We start from the raw sequence: 19,278 nt of genomic DNA, 5'->3' as shown, positions 1-19,278 counted from the left end.
AGAGTGAGTGGAGTCACTGGAGTCTGACAGGCCAGAGCCCTGGCCCCAGATGAGCCCCCTCTGCTAGCCGGGTGTCCTGGGAGGTTCCCAGCACTGCAAGGGTTGAAATGTGAACAAGACTTGTGTCCTTGAAAGCAGACCGGGTGCAGGCGTGGGGAGGGGCCTGGAGAAGGGGAAGGGGCTGAGCTGGGGCGGAGAGGTGGCTCCTCCCCGCCTGGCTCCCCGGCCTGGTGCGCCCCTGGGGCCACGTGTGTGTGGTGTGTGGACAGGCAGCGAGTCCCAAAGGTACGGGGTGACTGCAGCTGGACCCTCCGGAGACCATCTATTCAGCCCAGCCCCAGCCTGGCAAGAGTGCGGACAGGCCTTCTTAGTCCCCTGCCGCCCTGCCAGCAAGTTTCCCTGGAAGGGGCAGGGATGGGGAGAGGTCCCGCGGGAGCAAGTGGCCTCTGACCTCGGGCTGGGCGAGAGTAAGGGGAGGCTAGCCCCCACCCCAGCCCTGGCCCAGTCCGCCTGCAGCTGGTCTTCAAGCCCTCCTCTCCATTCCAGCATCGTCTCCCCTGTCGCTGCCGCCCAAGTCCTGCAAATTCCTTACACCCAGCTGTGACGAGATGCGCCACATCAGTGCTTCAGTACATACTGGCACCCTGGGCTGCCCCCCTCAGAGTCTGGCCGCTCCCCCTGGACTAGCAGCTGCACAGAGGAGGGAGATTAGAATCCGAGAGATGGACGGGTGAAGACTGGGGCAAGCGGCTCCAAGCAGTGGACATTAATTAGGCCTTGAAGATGGAGATTCCAGCAGGCAGGGGAAGGGACATTTCAGGAGGAAGTGCAGGAGGCAAAGCCAGAGAACCCTCCTCCCTGGGCCTAGCCTCAGGGCCCTGAGGAATGGGGAGCGAGGAAGGAGAGCATCAGAGACGCTGCACAGGCAGGCGTCAGGGCTGGGTGGGGCCCGCCACTGGCCCGAATCCCCGTGGCGCCAATTTGTGAACACAGATGGGTACCTTTGGTTTTGCGGTTTGCTCAGGACTTGTGGGCTGGGGCTCAGCTGCGGGCCTGGGGTGGGACCCTGGCATCTGAGGAAGCTCAAGCTAGAGGCAAGGGGGCGGGTCTCAAAAGCCCTGGCCAGGAGACCAGACAAGCCCCTCTGATCCCCCGTGAGCCCCGAGGGCGGCTCAGCATGCCTGGCTTTATCCTCGCTGGGCACCAGGGGAACTGAGGCTCAGCTTGTGGGGTGCACGCTGGGAGCCACAGTGCCAGTAAAATATAAAGGAGGTGGATGTACCTGGGCCAGGCCGACACCAGACTTCTGTGAGGTGACCCTGCCGCTTCCATGAACCCCCTCGGTCCCAGAGATACTTGAAGGTTCTGGGAGGGTAAGGGGCGAGGAGAGGGCAGGAGCCTCTTACCTCATTGTCCCCAAGGAGTGGGCCCCGCCTCTCTGTGTCAGGGACACTCTAAAGGGGCGGGAGGCTTGTGGTGGGTCCAGCCCGACGCTGTCCTCTAACGGCTCCCTGTCCTGCCCTTGCTCCCACTGCAGGTGAGCGAGAGAATGCTGGCGGGGGGTGTGAGGAGCATGCCCAGCCCCCTCCTGGCCTGCTGGCAGCCCATCCTCCTGCTGGTGCTGGGCTCCGTGTTGTCAGGCTCGGCCACGGGCTGCCCGCCGCGCTGCGAGTGCTCCGCCCAGGACCGGGCCGTGCTCTGCCACCGAAAGCGATTCGTGGCGGTGCCCGAGGGCATCCCCACAGAGACCCGCCTGCTGGACCTGGGCAAGAACCGCATCAAAACCCTCAACCAGGACGAGTTCGCCAGCTTCCCGCACTTGGAGGAGCTGGAGCTCAACGAGAACATCGTGAGCGCTGTGGAGCCGGGCGCCTTCAACAACCTCTTCAACCTGCGGACGCTGGGCCTGCGCAGCAACCGCCTGAAGCTCATCCCCCTGGGCGTCTTCACCGGCCTCAGCAACCTGACCAAGCTGGACATCAGCGAGAACAAGATCGTCATCCTGCTGGACTACATGTTCCAGGACCTGTACAACCTCAAGTCACTGGAGGTCGGTGACAACGACCTGGTCTACATCTCCCACCGCGCCTTCAGCGGCCTCAACAGCCTGGAGCAGCTGACGCTGGAGAAATGCAACCTGACCTCCATCCCCACCGAGGCGCTGTCCCACCTGCACGGCCTCATCGTTCTGCGGCTCCGGCACCTCAACATCAACGCCATCCGGGACTACTCCTTCAAGAGGTTATACCGGCTCAAGATCTTGGAGATTTCCCACTGGCCCTACTTGGACACCATGACACCCAACTGCCTCTACGGCCTCAACCTGACGTCCCTGTCCATCACTCACTGCAATCTGACCGCCGTGCCCTACCTGGCCGTGCGCCACCTGGTCTATCTCCGCTTCCTCAACCTCTCCTACAACCCCATAGGCACCATCGAGGGCTCCATGCTGCATGAGCTGCTCCGGCTGCAGGAGCTTCAGCTGGTGGGCGGGCAGCTGGCCGTGGTGGAGCCCTACGCCTTCCGCGGCCTCAACTACCTGCGCGTGCTCAATGTCTCGGGCAACCAGCTGACCACCCTGGAGGAGTCGGCCTTCCACTCTGTGGGCAACCTGGAGACACTCATCCTGGACTCCAACCCGCTGGCCTGCGACTGCCGGCTCCTGTGGGTGTTCCGGCGCCGCTGGCGGCTCAACTTCAACCGGCAGCAGCCCACCTGCGCCACGCCCGAGTTTGTCCAGGGCAAGGAATTCAAGGACTTCCCAGATGTGCTCCTGCCCAACTACTTCACCTGCCGCCGCGCCCGCATCCGGGACCGCAAGGCCCAGCAGGTGTTCGTGGATGAGGGCCACACGGTGCAGTTTGTGTGCAGGGCGGACGGCGACCCTCCGCCCGCCATCCTCTGGCTCTCGCCTCGCAAGCACCTGGTCTCTGCCAAGAGCAACGGGAGGCTCACGGTCTTCCCCGACGGCACGCTGGAGGTGCGCTACGCCCAGGTGCAGGACAACGGCACGTACCTGTGCATCGCGGCCAATGCAGGCGGCAACGACTCCATGCCCGCCCACCTGCACGTGCGCAGCTACTCGCCCGACTGGCCCCATCAGCCCAACAAGACCTTCGCCTTCATCTCCAACCAGCCGGGCGAGGGGGAGGCCAACAGCACCCGAGCCACCGTGCCTTTCCCCTTCGACATCAAGACCCTCATCATCGCCACCACCATGGGCTTCATCTCCTTCCTGGGCGTCGTGCTCTTCTGCCTGGTGCTGCTGTTCCTCTGGAGCCGAGGCAAGGGCAACACGAAGCACAACATCGAGATCGAGTACGTGCCCCGCAAGTCGGACGCGGGCATCAGCTCAGCCGACGCGCCCCGGAAGTTCAACATGAAGATGATATGAGGCTGGGGCGGGGGGCGGGGCAGGGGCCTGGCAGCTGCCTGCCGCTCCCCCGACTCTCCCGGCTCCCTCCTGCCCTCCACACAGACTCTTTGTCCCCCCCTTTCCTGTCTCTGATGCCCCCCGCCGGCCCTCACCCCCTGCCCTCTTTCCACCAGGACCTCGGAAGTCCAGGCCGGGGCACCCCGCCTGCGCAGGGGCGCACAGTGGATAGACTGGAGGCAGAGGGTGACGAACCAACACGTGGCACAGTCAGTAATTCAATAAAAAAAAGTTACGAACTTCCTCTGTAACCTGGGTTTCAATAATTATGGATTTTTATGAAAACTTGACATAATAAAAAGAAAAAAAACTCTTTCCAAAGCTAGTCGGAATGCGAACTTTTGCCGTCCTGCTCGCCCCAGGGCCCTCTTCCGACTCAGCTGCTTGTTTTTCTCTTCCTCCTCCTCTCCCTCCTTTCTCTTCGCTTCCCCTGTGGGGAGGGATCACTCAGGAAAACAGGAAAGGAGGCTCCTGCCCCACCCGCTCACCCGCCCTGCCTGGGCAGCTGCCGGGAGCAGGAGGTGGCAGGTGTGGACCCAGCTCTGGGTTGGCTGTTTGCAGAGAGCGGGTGAGGGGACGGGGCTGCCCTGAGAAGGTGTGTGGGGGGCCTGTCTGCTGAGCTGCCAGGCAGCACTGCTGTGTGTGTGGGGGGGGACAGTGGGGGGTGGGGCCTGGCCCAGTGGTGGCTCAGACTCTGGACAGGGGCTGGGGTCCTCCCGGAGGACGGCACAGGCAGGGGAGAGAGCCAGGGGCTGAAGGCCTGACTGCAGCCTAGCTTCTGGCCCCAGCTCTGCCACTACGCGCTGTGTGGCCTCGACGAGGCCACTGACCTTCTCTGGGCCTCCGTCTTCACATCTGTATAAATGGAAACGTTACTCCCCGCCCTGCCTACCTCACAGGGCTGTTGTGAGGAATTGATGAGATGATGTATGTGAAACACTTTGTAACCTGTAAAGCGCTGTGCACACGTGTGGGTGACTGTTCTTGTTATGGTCATTCTTATCTCATTGGGGGAGGGTGGGGTCCTGAAGGGGTCTCCTCTGGATTAGGGTTGGGGGCTCCAGGGACTTCCAGGACAGAGGCCCAGGCTGTGCCAGAATCTTTGGCTGGATGGACAGGACTCTTGACCCGCAGGGGAGCTCCAGGGTCTGTGGGCATCTGCCACCTCTAATTTGGGGCCCCCACACAGAAGCCCCCCTGCAGCTTTGGCCTGGTCCTGTCAAGGGATGGCGAGCATCAGCCTTGTCACAAGCATTTATCCAGTGCCTGCCACACACCCCTCCCAACGAAGCACGCCAGAATTTGGGGCGCGGGTGAGCATCCTGGCTTTGCCCCGTCTTGCACCAGGCTGGACTCTGAGCCAGTGCTGGGCTTTGAAGTGTTCTGAGTCCCCCTGCACATGAACTGACCAGGAGTGTCGATGTCAGTCTCCTCTGCCCCCCAGCCGGTCCCACCCATTACACCAAACCTACATGCTCCAAGCTCAGGCCGGGAAAGCCATGCCCAGGCGTTAGAGCCAACAGCAAACAGGTCTGCTTGCAACTTCCCCTGAATCCATGGCCTTGTCTCCAAAAGCTGGTGCAGTAGCTTGTCCTGCAGACCATGTGCTCACCCCCCGTCTCTGGGGCAAAGAGGGGGCAACCAGGGGCAGGGAGGCCTGGCTTCTCCCCACTCCCAGAGTTTCCCTTCTCTCCTCAGGGATTCCTTGAATTCAGCTCCATAGTGGACGCAGGATGACTGCGCCGCCTGTTAGCCCCAGGAGTGAGGGGGAATCCAGGAATGCGGGACCCCTGGGTGCAGACTTGTATGAGCTTAAAGGGAGAGCCATAGGGAAGTCAGCCCTCAGCAAGAAGAACCCCCCAAAATGTGACTCCAGTCAGATCAGGGAGCTTAACCCCCAGTCCAAGCCAGTGTGAGCCAGTAGCGCCTCTGAAGCAAGACTCTGGCGGGGCGTGCCGTGAGCAGGCCGCTGTGGAGTCGGCGCTCACTGGTTCCTTCATCCACGCAATCCATCTACGCACAGACCTGGGCCCGCTGCCAGCTCCCCACCCGTGCAGCTCACACCGCAGCTGGGGCGCCTGCCCTCGCCCCCTTCCTCATCCACCACCCCAGTTCTGCGCGCGGTTTGGGGGAAGACGCCTCCATCCCTGTGAATTGTGGATTTCTCCCTCGGGAGAATGGGATCCTCGCCCCCCGGGACCCTGGCATGTTGCTGTGGGAAAGGTTGATGGGCTCTGGAGCAGCCTAGACTGCTGCGTGCGGGGCTCTGGGCCTGGGGTCCGGGCTGACTTTGAGTTCCTGTTCCAGCAGTTACAAGCGCTTTGGGACCTTAACCTCTGAGCGCCCGCCTGCTCCTCTGCGACAGGAAGACGCCTGCACCGCTTGCGGCTGTTGGGAGGTTGAAGGAGGGAGCATAGGTGTACCGCTTGGTTGGGACAGCGCCTGGCATCGGTAAACCCGTGCACATGGCGAGTCGTTGTACTGTTGCGTTCCCGTCCTGCACAGGTGCGGAGCCCGAGGACCAGAGAGGGTAGTAGCTTCCCCACGGCCACACAGCTTCTAAGTCACAGGACCGGGGCCTGCAGTTTGCAGACTCGCAACTTGGCTTGGAGCTTCTAAGGACCAAGCCTGGGGACCCCATCTGGCAGGAGAGTTCTGTGGGGAAGGAGAAGAGTCCCTGAGTCTGGATGGCCTGCACACAAGAGGCCAGGGCTCTCAGGTGAGGCTTCAAGAACCCAACAGCCCTGTCCCCCTCCAGAGAGACCAGCAGCCCAGCCTTGGGTGCCCTCTCAGTGCTGTCTTGCCCCGGGGGAAACCCGTGAGAAGGTTGCTTACCCCCTTGGGGTACACGGATGCCTGTGGCTCCTCCAGGTTCTGGTAAGAACGGGAGATTCAAGAGGCCAATTTATTCATGGTTATTGGCGGGAATATGACCTCACGTGAAGCTCTCGGATACAAGACAGTTGTGAGGTTGTCTTCAGGGGGAAGGCTCAGTCCAGAGGCGTGTGAGCACCCGAAGTCAGGGAGGCTAGGGACTGGGCGGCGAGCCGGGCAGCCTGGGTTTTTCTGCTGCCCCTTTCTGCCGTGGGGCCTCCCTCTAGAGGAGAGAGTGATGCGCTCAGCTGCAAAGAGCCCTGCCAGACTGAGGGGGAATGGTCTGGAAAGTCAGGCAGGAAGAGTCCATAGCAGCCCCGCCCCGCCAGCAGCCTGGCGCGCACACAGCAGGAAGCTGTGGTCATGCACACAGGGGCCAGGGCTGTCCTTGGCCACCATTTCCACACAGTCCAAGTACCCCCATCCGCCCCGCTTTGGAGCCAAAGGGGCCTGGAGTGCAGATGTGCTATCACCTCAAGTCCTACAAGGAGCTGACTTCTCTGCTCCCCTTCATTCTGGATTTAAGCTCCTGGAAGAATGACAAGGGACTGAATCCTGAGAGTTGAGGCTGCTTCCCAGAAGACGCAGGCCAGAGGCAGCCTCCAGGCCTGCACATCCATGAGGCAGCCTGGCTTGAAGAAAAAGGGTGCTGGGACGGGGAACCCCCTCCACCGACAAGAAGTGGACCCAGCCACGGTCATCACCCGGGAGGCAGGCATTAGAGGGAACAGCAAGCCTCGGGATCCCCCCTCCCACCCTTTGGCCCCCACTTACCCCTCACGAGCAAGGAGGCTCAGAGAGGGAGGTAAGCTGCCTGGAGTCACACAGCCAAGTGGCGGATGGGGCGTGGGCCTGGGGGCGAGCAGGCCTCAGTTCAGATCCTGGCTCAGGCATGGCGCTGAGTGTGTGCCACACCTGCTTCTCTTCGTCTGCCATCATCGGGGACAAGTGTGGGCTTGGCGGTTGGGCTCGGGCACTGGGAGGGCAGGGGCCTGGCGGGGACACAGTGGGTATGCCAGAGAGCTGGGGTTCAGGGGGGCTGGGGTAGAAACCAACCCCCACAGGCCGTCCGGTCTGCCACTGAGGGCGTCGCCAGGGGCTGTGTGGGGAGGACAGGAGCAGACCCCAGGCCACCACCCCGGCTGCCGTGGCTGAGCGGCCGTGCCTTGGGATGCTGGAGGACAAGGCCACGCCTGTGGGTTTTGGGGGGCACTGAGGTCCCAATGCCAGGGAGAAGGGGTCAGAGGGGCAGTGCAGAAGCCTGGCCTCGGAGTCCCAGGGGACCTTGAGTCTTTGGATTCGAGAGGTCCACGGAGCCGGCGGTGCAGACTGACCAGAGTGAAGTGATTCACTGGCGCGCGCGCAGAGCCGGGCACCTGGTCCGTCCTTGCTTTCCCCAACTTGGTGTTTTCTCACCACCTGTCGGCCTCTGAGCACCACCTACCACTCCTCCAAAACCCCAGTCCAGCCTCCTTCACAGTCGGCCTCAGGATCTCTGATTTCTTCATTCATATTCTCCAGAGGAAAAAATTCCAGTTCGCCACCTGCCAGCCACTGGATTGGCTGCCGGCAGTCAGGCACTCAGGCCTTTGTCCAACCAGCCCAGGCCAAAGAGCTGGGCCTGGTCCAAGCCAAGTTTGGGTGAAGATGATGCAGAAAGGACTAAGGGACGAGATCAATTATCGCTTCACGTCAACCCTCTCAAGCGTAGTGCTTTCACACAACCACCGCCATTTACTTGTTGCCAGTTTAGCAGCCTGGGCGGGGCTTGCTACGGAGAGCTCACCTCTGCTCTTCTACCAGGGAGACCTGATCAGGGTGGAAAGATCCAACTGTCATCCCAGCTGGGGAGACTGGGAGGGCTGGAAGGCATCTGGCCTCTGTGTTTCCACACAGTATCTCCAGCAGGCTAGCTGGACCCTCTGTGGTGGCTCAGCACCCCCAAGATGGCAAAATGGGAGCTGCCAGGTCTCTGGGGCTCAGCCAGGAATCCCACACCTTCACATCTGCTGTGTTCTGTTGGTTGTGGCAAGTCACAGGCCCACCTAGATTCAGGGGACGGTGGACAGACCCCAGGTCTTGGTGGCAGGAGCTGCAGCCACATGGCAAAAGGACAGGCAGGATGTGAGGGCCACAGCAGCCACCTTGGAAATAACCCTCCAAGGGACCCTGTGGCACCTTCCTTGAAGGAGCCATGCATTGGTGCACAGGCTCCGGTTTACCCAGGGGCAGGGGACTTAGGGCTGGGGACTGGATCTACAGCTGGTAAGGGAAGAGCCAGGATGTTTAGTTTGCTGCCCCTGTCAGGTGTTCTTCCCAGGAGATGCAAGGGCAGGGTACCCCAAGTTTGCTGCCCCCGTCAGGTGTTCTTCCCAGGAGATGCAAGGGCAGGGTCCCAGCTCTTTCCCAAGGGCCTGTGCCAGGCACAGAGCCACGCACGACCCACGTTCTCTTCTTTCATCCCACCACAGGAAGGTTCTCATTATGCTGCCTTTTGGATGAGAACACCTCAGGGAGGACTGCCAGGGGCTTACCACCAAGTGGGTGAGTCACACTCAGGCGCCGGGACCTCATGGCACAAAACCAGCAGCCTGGCCCCTAGTCCAGACCCGTCCAGACTCAGCTTTTTAGCTGTCAAGTGGGCACAGCCATGCAACTTCCTCTGCCTCCCTCCTCTGTGGGAGGGGACGAGGTGGGGATGGAGGGTGCTCTGGCACAGGGGATGGGCGCGTGGGTGGGGGTCAGCAGAAAGTCCCCACCTAACATTTCCCCCTCCCAGCTCCCAGTCCACCTGGCATGTCCACGGAGCCCTGAGGTGAGAGCGTGAGATTTAAGGCCCAGCAGCCTACTCTGAGGGTTACCTATCGGGCCTTGCTACCTGCTGGGCAACCGCCCGCTACCGGGTGGGGGTCTGAGAACAGGCCGTGCAGTGTGGCCTCTGTCTTTGACTGCCTGGGGACTCCATCGCCCCGCCTGTAAGGGAACACACAGCCTCCCATAAACCCGTCACGGCCCATACTGCATCCGTACCCTAAGCCCCGTCCCCATGCCAGGTGACGGCTTGTGTCTGGGAAAGTGGGACCTTGGGAAGCCGTGGAGACTAAGGCCTGTGTCTCCGGCCCCGCCGCCCTCCCCGCCCAGGTCTCGCATGCCCCAGTCCTCGTGCTAACCCAGGCCCCGTGCGTGACCCAGCGGGGCTCAGGGCCTGGCTCTCCCTGCATCCCCCCAGCCCCACCTGCCCCCAGCCCTCACTCCTGTCTGGGCCGTGACACACCGCCATGGAGACAGGCAATCCTGGGCTGGAGTGGCAGGATGCTCTGAAGGAACAGAGGAGGAGGCAGGAGCTGGAGGCAGAGAGAAGAAAGCCAGGCAGGAGAGAAAACATGCATCCCGCCCTGGGATGTTCCTCCTTCGCGGGGACTGTGCGGAGCCCGAGGGCCCTGAACATGGTGTCAGAGCCACCGCCAAGATGGCACAGCAGTGTGTGGCACCTCGGAATGCACGCACCCCACGTGTGCCCCCACTTTGCAGATTCAGGGAGGGGAGTGACATGTCCAAGGTCACTACACGGGTGAGCCAGCAGTAGCAGCGGCTCTGGCTCGGCCGAAGACTGGCGAAGCACGGGGGGGCAACCGCTGTGGCATCCTGAAAACCCTCATCTGGGAAACACAAGGTCGAGCTGGCTGGGAGGGGCATGGCGCCCTGGAGGAGGGGCAGCGAGAGGCCCTGGCTTTCTCTCTGACTCGCAGACATTTACGTGGCTTGTTAAAAAACATGGGCTCATAAAGAGGAGGGGCTCAGGCACTGCAAACCTGCTTCTCTCCTTGCCTGCAGCCCCCGAGCCTCCTCCGGGACACGCCAGGGTGCAGGAGCAGGCCTGGGTGGGAGGCGCCGTGCAGACCAGGTTCTCGGCAGAGGTCTCAGAGGCTGTCTCTCCTGGGCTTTGCCCGCACCCCGCCATGGGGGCAGGGCAGGGGTGGGGGACACTTCCCCGTAACCTTGCAGCTGTCCCTGAGCGGGGCTGACCACTCCCCGCCGGCTGGAAAGCCCGTACTAATCGTTTCCCGCCTCTCCCTTCCAGCTTCAAGGTTTACCCCAGACCTCAGAGGTGTCCCTCATCCCCCTTCCCTGCCCCCACTTTGCTGCTGAAGTGAAGCAGAGTTACAGGCGCTCTAGCAGAGGGACATTCACGGCTCAGCCCTGTGCCTGGCCCCAAAATCCCCCTTGCCATGCCTGGGACTGCCTGTGTAGTCACCTGGAACAGAGGCCCAGGGGCCTACTGACTCATCCACCTGCTGGCCCTGGCCACTTCCGCCCACCTCTTGCCCACCCCCTTCCTCAGGTGCTGCTCTCCGGAACCAGGGCATCAGAAGTTCCCAGCGGTCCAGCCATCAGAGCCCCTTCAGCCTCCCACACACACCTAGAAGTCACTTTTCTTCAGTCTTCCTGTGTCCTCCCCAGGGAGCATGGCAGTCTGCCCTCCGCCTCACTTTCCCTGGGCTCTAAGAGCTCAGCTAGGGAAGACAGCCCGTGCCCGTGCCGGACAGGGTCCTCTGCCCCTTGAGTCCAAGTCAGCCACCAGCAGGGAAGCAGGACTAGGCCCTGCAGCCAGGCACCACGCAGCACTGCGAGGTTGGCACCTGGCTGGCTAGCAGCCAGGAAGACAGCTGTTCCCTTCTCCTTTGGAGCAGCTAGAAGGGACGGGGACAGGGACACGGCAAGGTTGATGGACCCCTGCGGTTGCAGAAGGACCCGCTGGGAGTGTGGGTAGATGGGAGGATTGTTCTTTAGCAAGGCAGAGGGCTGGAGAGACCAGGCGGCCGGGAGGGGTGCCCAGGCCTCAGCTGGGCCCTTAGCTGGCCTCCAGCCCTTCCCCACAAAAGCACGCTCCCCAACCCCTCATAGGAAGGGGGAGGAAGTGTGGGGAGGTGGAAGAGGGAACAGCTGGCACGCTCCGCAGAGCAGTGGAGCCCAGTGTGCCGCAGGCAGCGGGAGGCTCAGGGAAGGTGACCACTTGGACGGAGAGAACAGATTCGAGGAAACAAAGGCAGGGAAAAGCTTTGCAAAGGCCCCCAGACCCGAAGCTCCAGTTCCCTTGACTTCACATGAGGAAAATGCTTCCTCCGCGCCTGGGAGGCCCCCGCCGCGCCAGGGACAGAATGCCCCCTCCTGCTGACTCAGTGGTCCCAGAGGGGAAGGACAGATGTGCAGGTCACCACTCAGAGCTCTGGGAGCAAGAGGGCGCTCTGGTGGGTGCTGGAGCACCAGAGGGACACAGCTCGGCGCCTAAGGAGAGGCTGGAGATGTGGGAACAGAGGAGCAGATTCAAAGTACGCGCTAGTGACCACACACACACTCACACACACACCCCCTTACTCCAGTGGGCCCACGTGTGCCCAGGACGGCGTATTTGCACACTTGGCAACACATGTGTGCCCTCTCAGACCTCCTCACGAACCCACACACGCAAACGCCAAGCATGTGCCCCAATAAGAGCTGTTGGCATCAGCACAACCACGTCTGACCTGTCCCCAGGGCATTCCCACCAACGCCGAGGCCCTCAGGGGGCGCCGTCCCCCCAGCACCCTGTCCTAACACCCCCTTCGCCAGGGGCGCCCCTCCACCCACATCCCAATCAAGTCCTGCCCTGGGGGTCGTCCCCAAAGTGCACCCTGTCCCCCAACCCCTCTGCGAGCGAGCGCAGGCCTGCCCAGCCCCGCCCTAGAGCCCCGGCGGCGCCTGCACGCGCACGTGAGCCCCACAGGCTGCACCGGGGACTGGGGCGCCCCCCACCCCCAGCCTCCGAGCCGCGCTGGCCAATGGCAGCGCCCGGCGCTGTCTCCCAGGCAACCACCCCGCAGAGGGGCTCGGTCTGGGCGCCCTGCGATGGGGGGGCTGTGAGACCCCGGCTCCGCGCCCCCCGGAGGCTGCGCAGGGCTGGAAGTCGGGGCGCCCTTGTCTGCTCCCCAGCGCCCTTGTGCTGCAGGGGCAGGCGGCAGGGGTGCTGAGAGGAGGCCGGCTGCTGAGATGACATGACTCCTAGAGGCTGGGCCCCTGTGCGCCCCCAGGCCCCGCCCCCCTCTCTGAGGAGCCGTGGCTTACATTCTCCTCTCAGGCTCCTGGAAAGCTGGCCTTGTCACCTCCTGTCCTTAAGGCCCCGGCTCTTTGGCTCCAGGCCCACCCTCCACCTCACACGCGAAGGTCACTTCTTCTCTGACAACCGTCTCTCCCCCAAATGGCCCTTCCCTCCACCCCATGCCCTCAACTCCCGTGCCCCTGGGCTAGGACCTGCCAACACTGGGGCCCAGCAAGACCACACCTGAGTGTTTGGATCGCGGGACACACAAGGCCACCCAGGAGGCGGAGGCTGGCGCGCGGGCCAAGGATGGCGGTGTACGGAGAGGGACCTGGAGCAGGTGGCTCGCCCTGTGCCAGCCGGGTGACTTTGGGCAAGTTGCCATGTGGCTTACGAGGATTAAATCAGCTCATGCTCGCAAGACACTGGGCGCAGGGCTGGAGTCCACTGATAGCTTGCGGAGTTCCCACTGGAGAACTTGCCACCCTCCCCCCACAGCTGTCACTGAGACTCCACCCCGGGCTCCGGACTAGGGGACTCCCAAGGATGGGCTTGTCCCCAATACACTGCCGCCCGCCCCAACCCAGGCGCCTGTCCCAGAGGGAGGCAGCTCAGAGCCCATCTCTCACCCATCGGGAGGCTAAGCTGGCGGTTTCCCTTCAGGAACGGTGACTGCAGCGTGGCTCCAGGCAGGCTGAGCAGTGAGGGTATGCAGGCCTCTCACGTTCTCCGGCTCCAGGCCACCGACCCCCGCTCTTGGAGAGAGCGCCCTTGTCCGTCCCACCGGCTCCCGCTGAAAGGGGGGGGTCTTTGTCTCTGAAAAGACTGTGCTCAGGGTCTCCCCGCCCCGCCATGCTTTCGTCCACACCCAGCTTGCAGCTGTGCACTCATCCCCATGGCTGCTGCCCACAGCCCTCCTGCAATCTCCTGTCTTCTTGGTCTTCGTGGAGCCTCCCCCCCGAGCTCTGTGGGTCCCTGCCCAGCTCAGCGGCTACTCCCTGTCTGCCCCTGGCCCGTTGGTTCCCCTCCCTGAGCTTCTCTTTCTCCACCGACAGAATGGACTCCTAGGTCTTCCTCTTGAGCACGCTCTCCCTTCCTTGCTTGCTTCTTCCCACGTGCTCACTGCTTGCCCCCGGGGCCTGAGGCTCCCCCCTAGGCGCTGGGGGCTCTGGGGGGCAAGACTCACACAGCTCCTGCCCCAGGGAGCACAGAGGCAGCTGGGGAGGATGGACTTCCGCCAGTCACTCACTCAAATACCACACCTCTTAAAAACGTGATCCAAGGTATGAGAAATGACACAGGAGGGGGCAGGAGGGGTTCTGTGGTTCCCCGAGTGCTGCAGCTTATAAAGCAGCAAGGTCGATGAGAGCAATCATAGCTCTCAGCTTCGCGCCAACAGGCCCTGTGCAGGGCCCTGGCTGCTCTCCTGGGCTTCTCTCTCAGAGCCTGGGCCGGGGTGGGGGGAGTAGGCTCCAAATGGCCAGCCCCGCCTCTCATGCCCTGTGCCCACTCTGGGGAGAGAGAGCAAGCGCAGCCCCACCCCCTTCTCGCAGCAGGCCCTCCACTCTGGCCTGCTCTGCATAATTGGCTTCCGGTGAGATCCGTGGGAAGTGATTTGGCACACCCCCGTGTATGTCTCTGCTGCACATTAATGAGTCAGGCACCCCAGGGCACAGTATTGCTCTTCTAGTCCACGGAATCGTCATTCCCCACCTTAAAGGACTGTTGGGAAGCCTGGACACAGCGCCCGTGGAAAGTTCCTGGCTTCGGGATGTGCCCAGGAGGCACAGAAGCTGGCCTTTGCCTGGCCTTCCAGGCGGGGAGCGTGGGGCTCGGGCTGGGGTACGTTTGGCTCTCAGCGCAGTCTGTATCTAGAATGATTTGCTGCAAGGAACAGAAGCCCATTTAAAGGGCTCTCTCAGGAGAGGGCGTTGAAAGGAGACAGTCAGGGGGGCCCATCCTGGGACGCTTCCTCTCTCTTCTTAGATCAGGCCACCTGACCCTCTCTGCAGAGCAGAGAGAGTGACTTCCCTGCTGCTCAGTCGGGGCGTGCCTGCCTTTGGGCACCCTAAGAAGGAAGCCTCAGCTTCCTCAGCAGCTCACTCAGCATCCACGTCCAATTCCAAATTCCCAAGAGAAACCAGGGTGGGCTGGGATGGGGTCAGGTGCCCCCTCTGGCCCTGCTGGCTAAGGTAAGGCCAGCAGGGCGGGAAGACCACCTCCGCGGGGGGTGGGCGGGGGGTCTTTAAGCAGGAGTGGGGCTGGAGTGAAAACGACGGCTTACTCTAGCCGGTTCGGGACTCTGGCTGCACAGGGCAATCACCCGGGGAACTGTGAGACCGCCGCCACCGAGCCCCACTCCCCGAGTGTCGATGCTCTTGTCTGGGGAGCAGCTTGGGCCATGGGAGTTTTGAGGGTCTCCAGGGGAGTCTAACGTGCAGCCAAGGCCCAGACCACTGCTTTAAGACCTCTGGTGGCAGAGCCCACACTGCGGCTGCCGTCTGTCCCTCCAGGGGGGTCTCATTTCAGGCCCAGTGAGCGATCACCACGGCCTAAGTCAAGGCGAGGGTGGGAATCCCGATCCCCAGCCCAGCCCAGCCCTAGTGAATGTGAACCTCTGGGGAACCACTGCTGATTCTTACCACCAAGCAAGTTTGGGGGACGCCATTTTCAATGAGAACTTTACCCACTACCCACAGCCTGACGCACAGTCGTGGGGGGTGGAGTGGCCAAGCGCCGTGACCACTCCCGTGTAGCAAAAGGGGAAGGAGAGTAAACTCCCGCCAGCACCACACATTGTCACACAGAGGCCCCTGGTCTCATCTGCAGAAATGTAGGTGATGAGAGAAGACCTGGTGCCCCAGGTCTCTGGGCTCCAAAACAGAGTGGACATTGCTTGTTCTGTCTGCTTTGTGTGCGGCGCCCCCCACCACACGGTGTGAACAGGAACGGCCCTTTTCTTACAGAACCTACCGCCCTGCCGTGGTCTAACAATGCCTGATCCAAGCTGGACCAATCATACCCACAGGCCACTGCTGGAGTGGACAAGAAATTGACCTTTGACCCAAGGGCACCCCGTCAGAAGCTTTCCCTAAAATATTGAACTTGGAACCAGAGAATATTGCTTTTTCTTTGGAGCTACAGGGAAAGGCGAGTTTGAGTTACCAAGAGCCACATTTCTAGCTCACAGAGGATGCAAGGAGAAGCAGAGCCAAGCTATGAGGAGTGTGTTGTGTGACCCGCAGCGGAAGCCAAAGACTGTTACAGGTGTTGCCCCCTGGAGGGGGGGGGTGCTGATGAGGATGGACCGCCCCAGGGAAAGTGTTAAAAGGTATCACATTTTGGGGTGGATCAACTGATAAGAAAGACAAGGAACTGCAGAAGCAGCTATGGATTATTCAGCACGGATTATTCAGTGTTTTAGGGGTCAGTGATTTCTGTCCCCACTGCACCCACCTCCCAGAAGGCTGTTGTAGGCCTCTGAGCATGGAGAGGCCTCCAGCAGCCAAGCTCCGAGAGGAAAAGTTTGGAGGTTTTGCAAGTAGCCAAGCAACTGAAACTGTTCCTGGTTTTGCTGCTGTTACAGCCTGGCAGGGAGGGCGAAGACCCGGAGCCGGGCACCTCTCTGAGCTGCGTGAGTGTGGCCATCTGTCGGGTTGTTTGGCCACCGCAGCTGCTGTTTTGAGTGTCACTTGTCTGGCTCTGCACTGGGCATCTCGGCAGCTCCGGGAGCATCTCCTGTGTGTCTTCTGTTGTCTTCGTGAGTTGGATCCTGGCCTAGAGTCTGGCTGCCGCGTGCTCGGGCCTCCATAGCAGGAAGAGGCCATCTTGGGCATGTGGCCTGTTGTTCAGGACAGGAGCTCTGTGTCTGCCATGGCGGGAAGATGCCCTCTTAGATGCTTATTGCTTAGGACTTGAAAACACTGGACACTGCTTTGGGTGATGCCAAGGCCATTTGTGGCCTCAGCAACTTTTTATTTTTCCCTGGTTTGTTAAATAAATCCCGTGGTGGTTGTTCTCTGCACGTGCGTAGTCTTGCAATTGTGCATGCGTGTGAAGAACTCAGTGACTGATAAGCTATTTGGGCAGTGTCCTTGGCCAGTTTTAGAGCCCCTCCCTGCCCTGTATTACTTGTTTGCTGTTCTTGGTGGGCCTCCCTCTGGGTTCCCACTACACCTGCACAATTAGCAGCTTTGCTACCACACACCATGGGCCATGGTCCCTTCACTCCTTCCCAGTTAATGCCGCATTTATCAGAGGATAAATGTTTCTCGTCACCTCAAATCTAGGTTAGTCTCTGTCTTAGGTTCAGTTTCAGTGGATTTCTTCCCTTTCACCAAAAAGTGTCCTTTGAGTGTAAGGTTATGGAGAAATTTGAAGAAACACAATTGAAAAGTGAATCGCCAGCCTCCCCTGTCCCAAATGAAAACCTGTTTCAATCTCTGTCAGGAGCTAGACGGCCTGTCACCCTGCACCCCTCTGCCTATCTGCTCCATTCTTTTCCTCATCGCTGCTAACCAAGCTTTCCCTCACCTACCAAAGTGCTCTTATCTGCGTTTGAACATCTCAAGACAGCAGCCCCTGCTGGGAGCCAGCACAACCTGGCATCTCAGTTCCCTGCAGCTAACCTTATCTCTGTGCCCTGATTTCAAATTCCCATGAGACGCACTCTGATTGGCCAGGTTTCAGTCAAGTGACCTCCACCTGGCCCAATCGCTGGGTCGGAGGGCAGGCTGCCACGGAGAACAAGAACCCACCCATGTTCACTGGCTCCTGGCACTGCCTTTGGAACTCTGGTGCATGAGGGAGACTGCTGCTGGGTCAGCTTCAGGGAAGACGCCCTTTCTCCATGAGCACTTGCTCCTCAGCCAGTCAAGAAGAGAGTGAGGGTCTCGACCAAGGGGCGGGCTTGTTCTGCCAGCAGGGTCTAGTAGGTAGCAAGGAGGGCCAGGCAGGGGAGACCCTCACCTCCCCCTTGAGGGAGCAGCTGCAGGCCTGTTTTGCATCCTGTCCAGATATTTCCCGTAAATAAACATTGACGCTTTCGATATCATGTTAATTTCACAGGCGGCTGCTCTGCTGACAGTTTCCACACTCCACCAGCACCTCTTGTCAGTTTTATACTCACAGGCGGACGCCAGCCCCACTTGCAGGCTGCCCAACGTACAGACATAAAAACAAATGGTTCAGAAAGCCCTGGTGAAGTGTCAGGGAACAGCTAGGAGCCTAGATTGGGGGGAGGAAGGGCAGGGAGGGGGTGAGGCAGCCCTGTCCAGGGTCCTGAAGTCAACCAGGACATGCACTAGGCTGCAGGGCTTAGAATCCGCTGGGGCGACCTGGGTCAAGTAGCTCTGCCTTTCCAGGCCACAGGTCCCACGTCTGTGGCATGGAGTTAATATTGCAGCACTGCTTCTTCTGGACATTGACTGTGAGTTCTGGGCAACTCTGACTCTTAACAAGTGCTCTTTAACTTTTCGGGAGAATCCTGTCCAAGTGATGACTCTTGCCTGGTTCTGTCCTTCAGCACGACCCGGGAGGCATCTGAACCGAGCCCGATCCCCATTGTGCACATAGACACATAAGGCCTAATGCAGGCCGGTGGTTTTCTCAGAGTGTCAGCAGAATCAAGGCAGGAACTGGGGCTCCGGCTCCTGCTGCTGTCACCCACATAAACCAGGGTCCTAGGGGCACAGGCATGGCTGCAGACCCCTGTCTTGTCCCAAGCCCAGGTGAGTCAGCCCCTTGAAACCTTTAGACTGCTTCCTGACTTGCATAGTCCTGAGTCTCATTCATATGCATGCCTCGCTCCTACTGTAGACGGAGCTGAGATGGCGCTTTCCCGTGCTCTGTGACCCTCCCTGTCAGCCTTTGTCCCTAGGCTTCTTATCACTGACCCTCTGACAGCCCCACTTTACCTCATGCTGGCTTAAACTGGGACCTGAAGGGGAGACCAGCTGGTTCGGTGCTCCCTCTGGGTGCCAGGCTGACTCCCCTCTTCATTTGGCTACTGCTTTTCTTTCTCCTGCACCCTACTGCTGGGTGGGAAGGAGCATTTGCATCAGCTGGCTCGGTCCTGCTACACATCCCTCCATTATGTCCCGAAGGCCTAGGTTGGCCCCCAAGAGGGACTAGGCTGAGGCTAGAACACTAATGACTTGCAGTGACAGCCCACCCCCATGTCTGCCAACTACTCTCTGAAGGACAGCTTCACCAGCCTGGAGCCTGAGGACACTGCAGGCTGGGGGCTGACATGGACAGGGGGGGATATCTTGGCGTCTCAGGTGGCTGTCCAGGGTAGCTCAGATGGCTGTCTTCACTGGGGGCGGGGCTCTAGACACCCACACAGCAGCTCACACCCACGCTCTTCTGGCGCCTGCTTCTGCTCAATAAAGACTCGTTAATGGACTAAAGTGAATTAGACTCATTAGCACTGTTATCAGAGGCAAGCAAAGGTCGGCGCCTGCCTGCCTGCCTGCCGGGCCCAGATGGCAGTCACGGACAGGGCTGGTCACATCCCTGGGCCTCAGGACCCTCGCCCGTGAATTGGGCCGTAAGTGCACCCCCCAAAAAATAGCTTCCATCACCTTCAGGCCAAGATCCCCAAGCTCCTGAGGTTGGTACTCAAGCCCTCGAGTCTGGCTTTTTTTCACCTCTCTATGTGCTGCCCCATGCAGATTCATGTACGCCACATAGCAAGGCAGCCTCGTTCCCCTCACACACCTGTCTCCAGCTGCTGCCGTTGTTGTGTCCGCTCACTAGCAATGCAACTGTGCATTCTCCTTAGCATTGCCCTACACTGCTAAACTCCTGAGCAACCTTCAAAACCTCTGTCCAGATTACCCCTAGGAAGGCTCCCCTGACGACTGCCCACTCAAGGTTGGGTTAGGTGGCCATT

The 19,278-nt window shown here is 60.6% G+C and overlaps 1 protein-coding gene across 1 annotated transcript; it reads left to right on the top strand.

The window, feature by feature from the left end:
- The first annotated feature begins 1,540 nt into the window (after positions 1-1,540).
- Positions 1,541-3,514, top strand: LINGO1 (leucine rich repeat and Ig domain containing 1). Its single transcript, XM_084239802.1, has one exon. The coding sequence runs from the start codon at positions 1,550-1,552 to the stop codon at positions 3,392-3,394; it is 1,845 nt and encodes a 614-aa protein (XP_084095928.1). The 5' UTR covers positions 1,541-1,549; the 3' UTR covers positions 3,395-3,514.
- Positions 3,515-19,278: the final 15,764 nt, after the last annotated feature.

Source organism: Talpa europaea (genome assembly GCF_964194135.1).
Source record: "Talpa europaea genome assembly, chromosome: 8".
Classification (NCBI taxonomy): domain Eukaryota; kingdom Metazoa; phylum Chordata; class Mammalia; order Eulipotyphla; family Talpidae; genus Talpa; species Talpa europaea.
This window is presented reverse-complemented; position numbering and strand designations above follow the sequence as displayed.

What these genes read in the sequence shown, in the direction of transcription:
- LINGO1 (XM_084239802.1), top strand. Translation starts at nt 1,550, where the DNA reads ATGCTGGCGGGGGGTGTGAGGAGCATGCCCAGCCCCCTCCTGGCCTGC.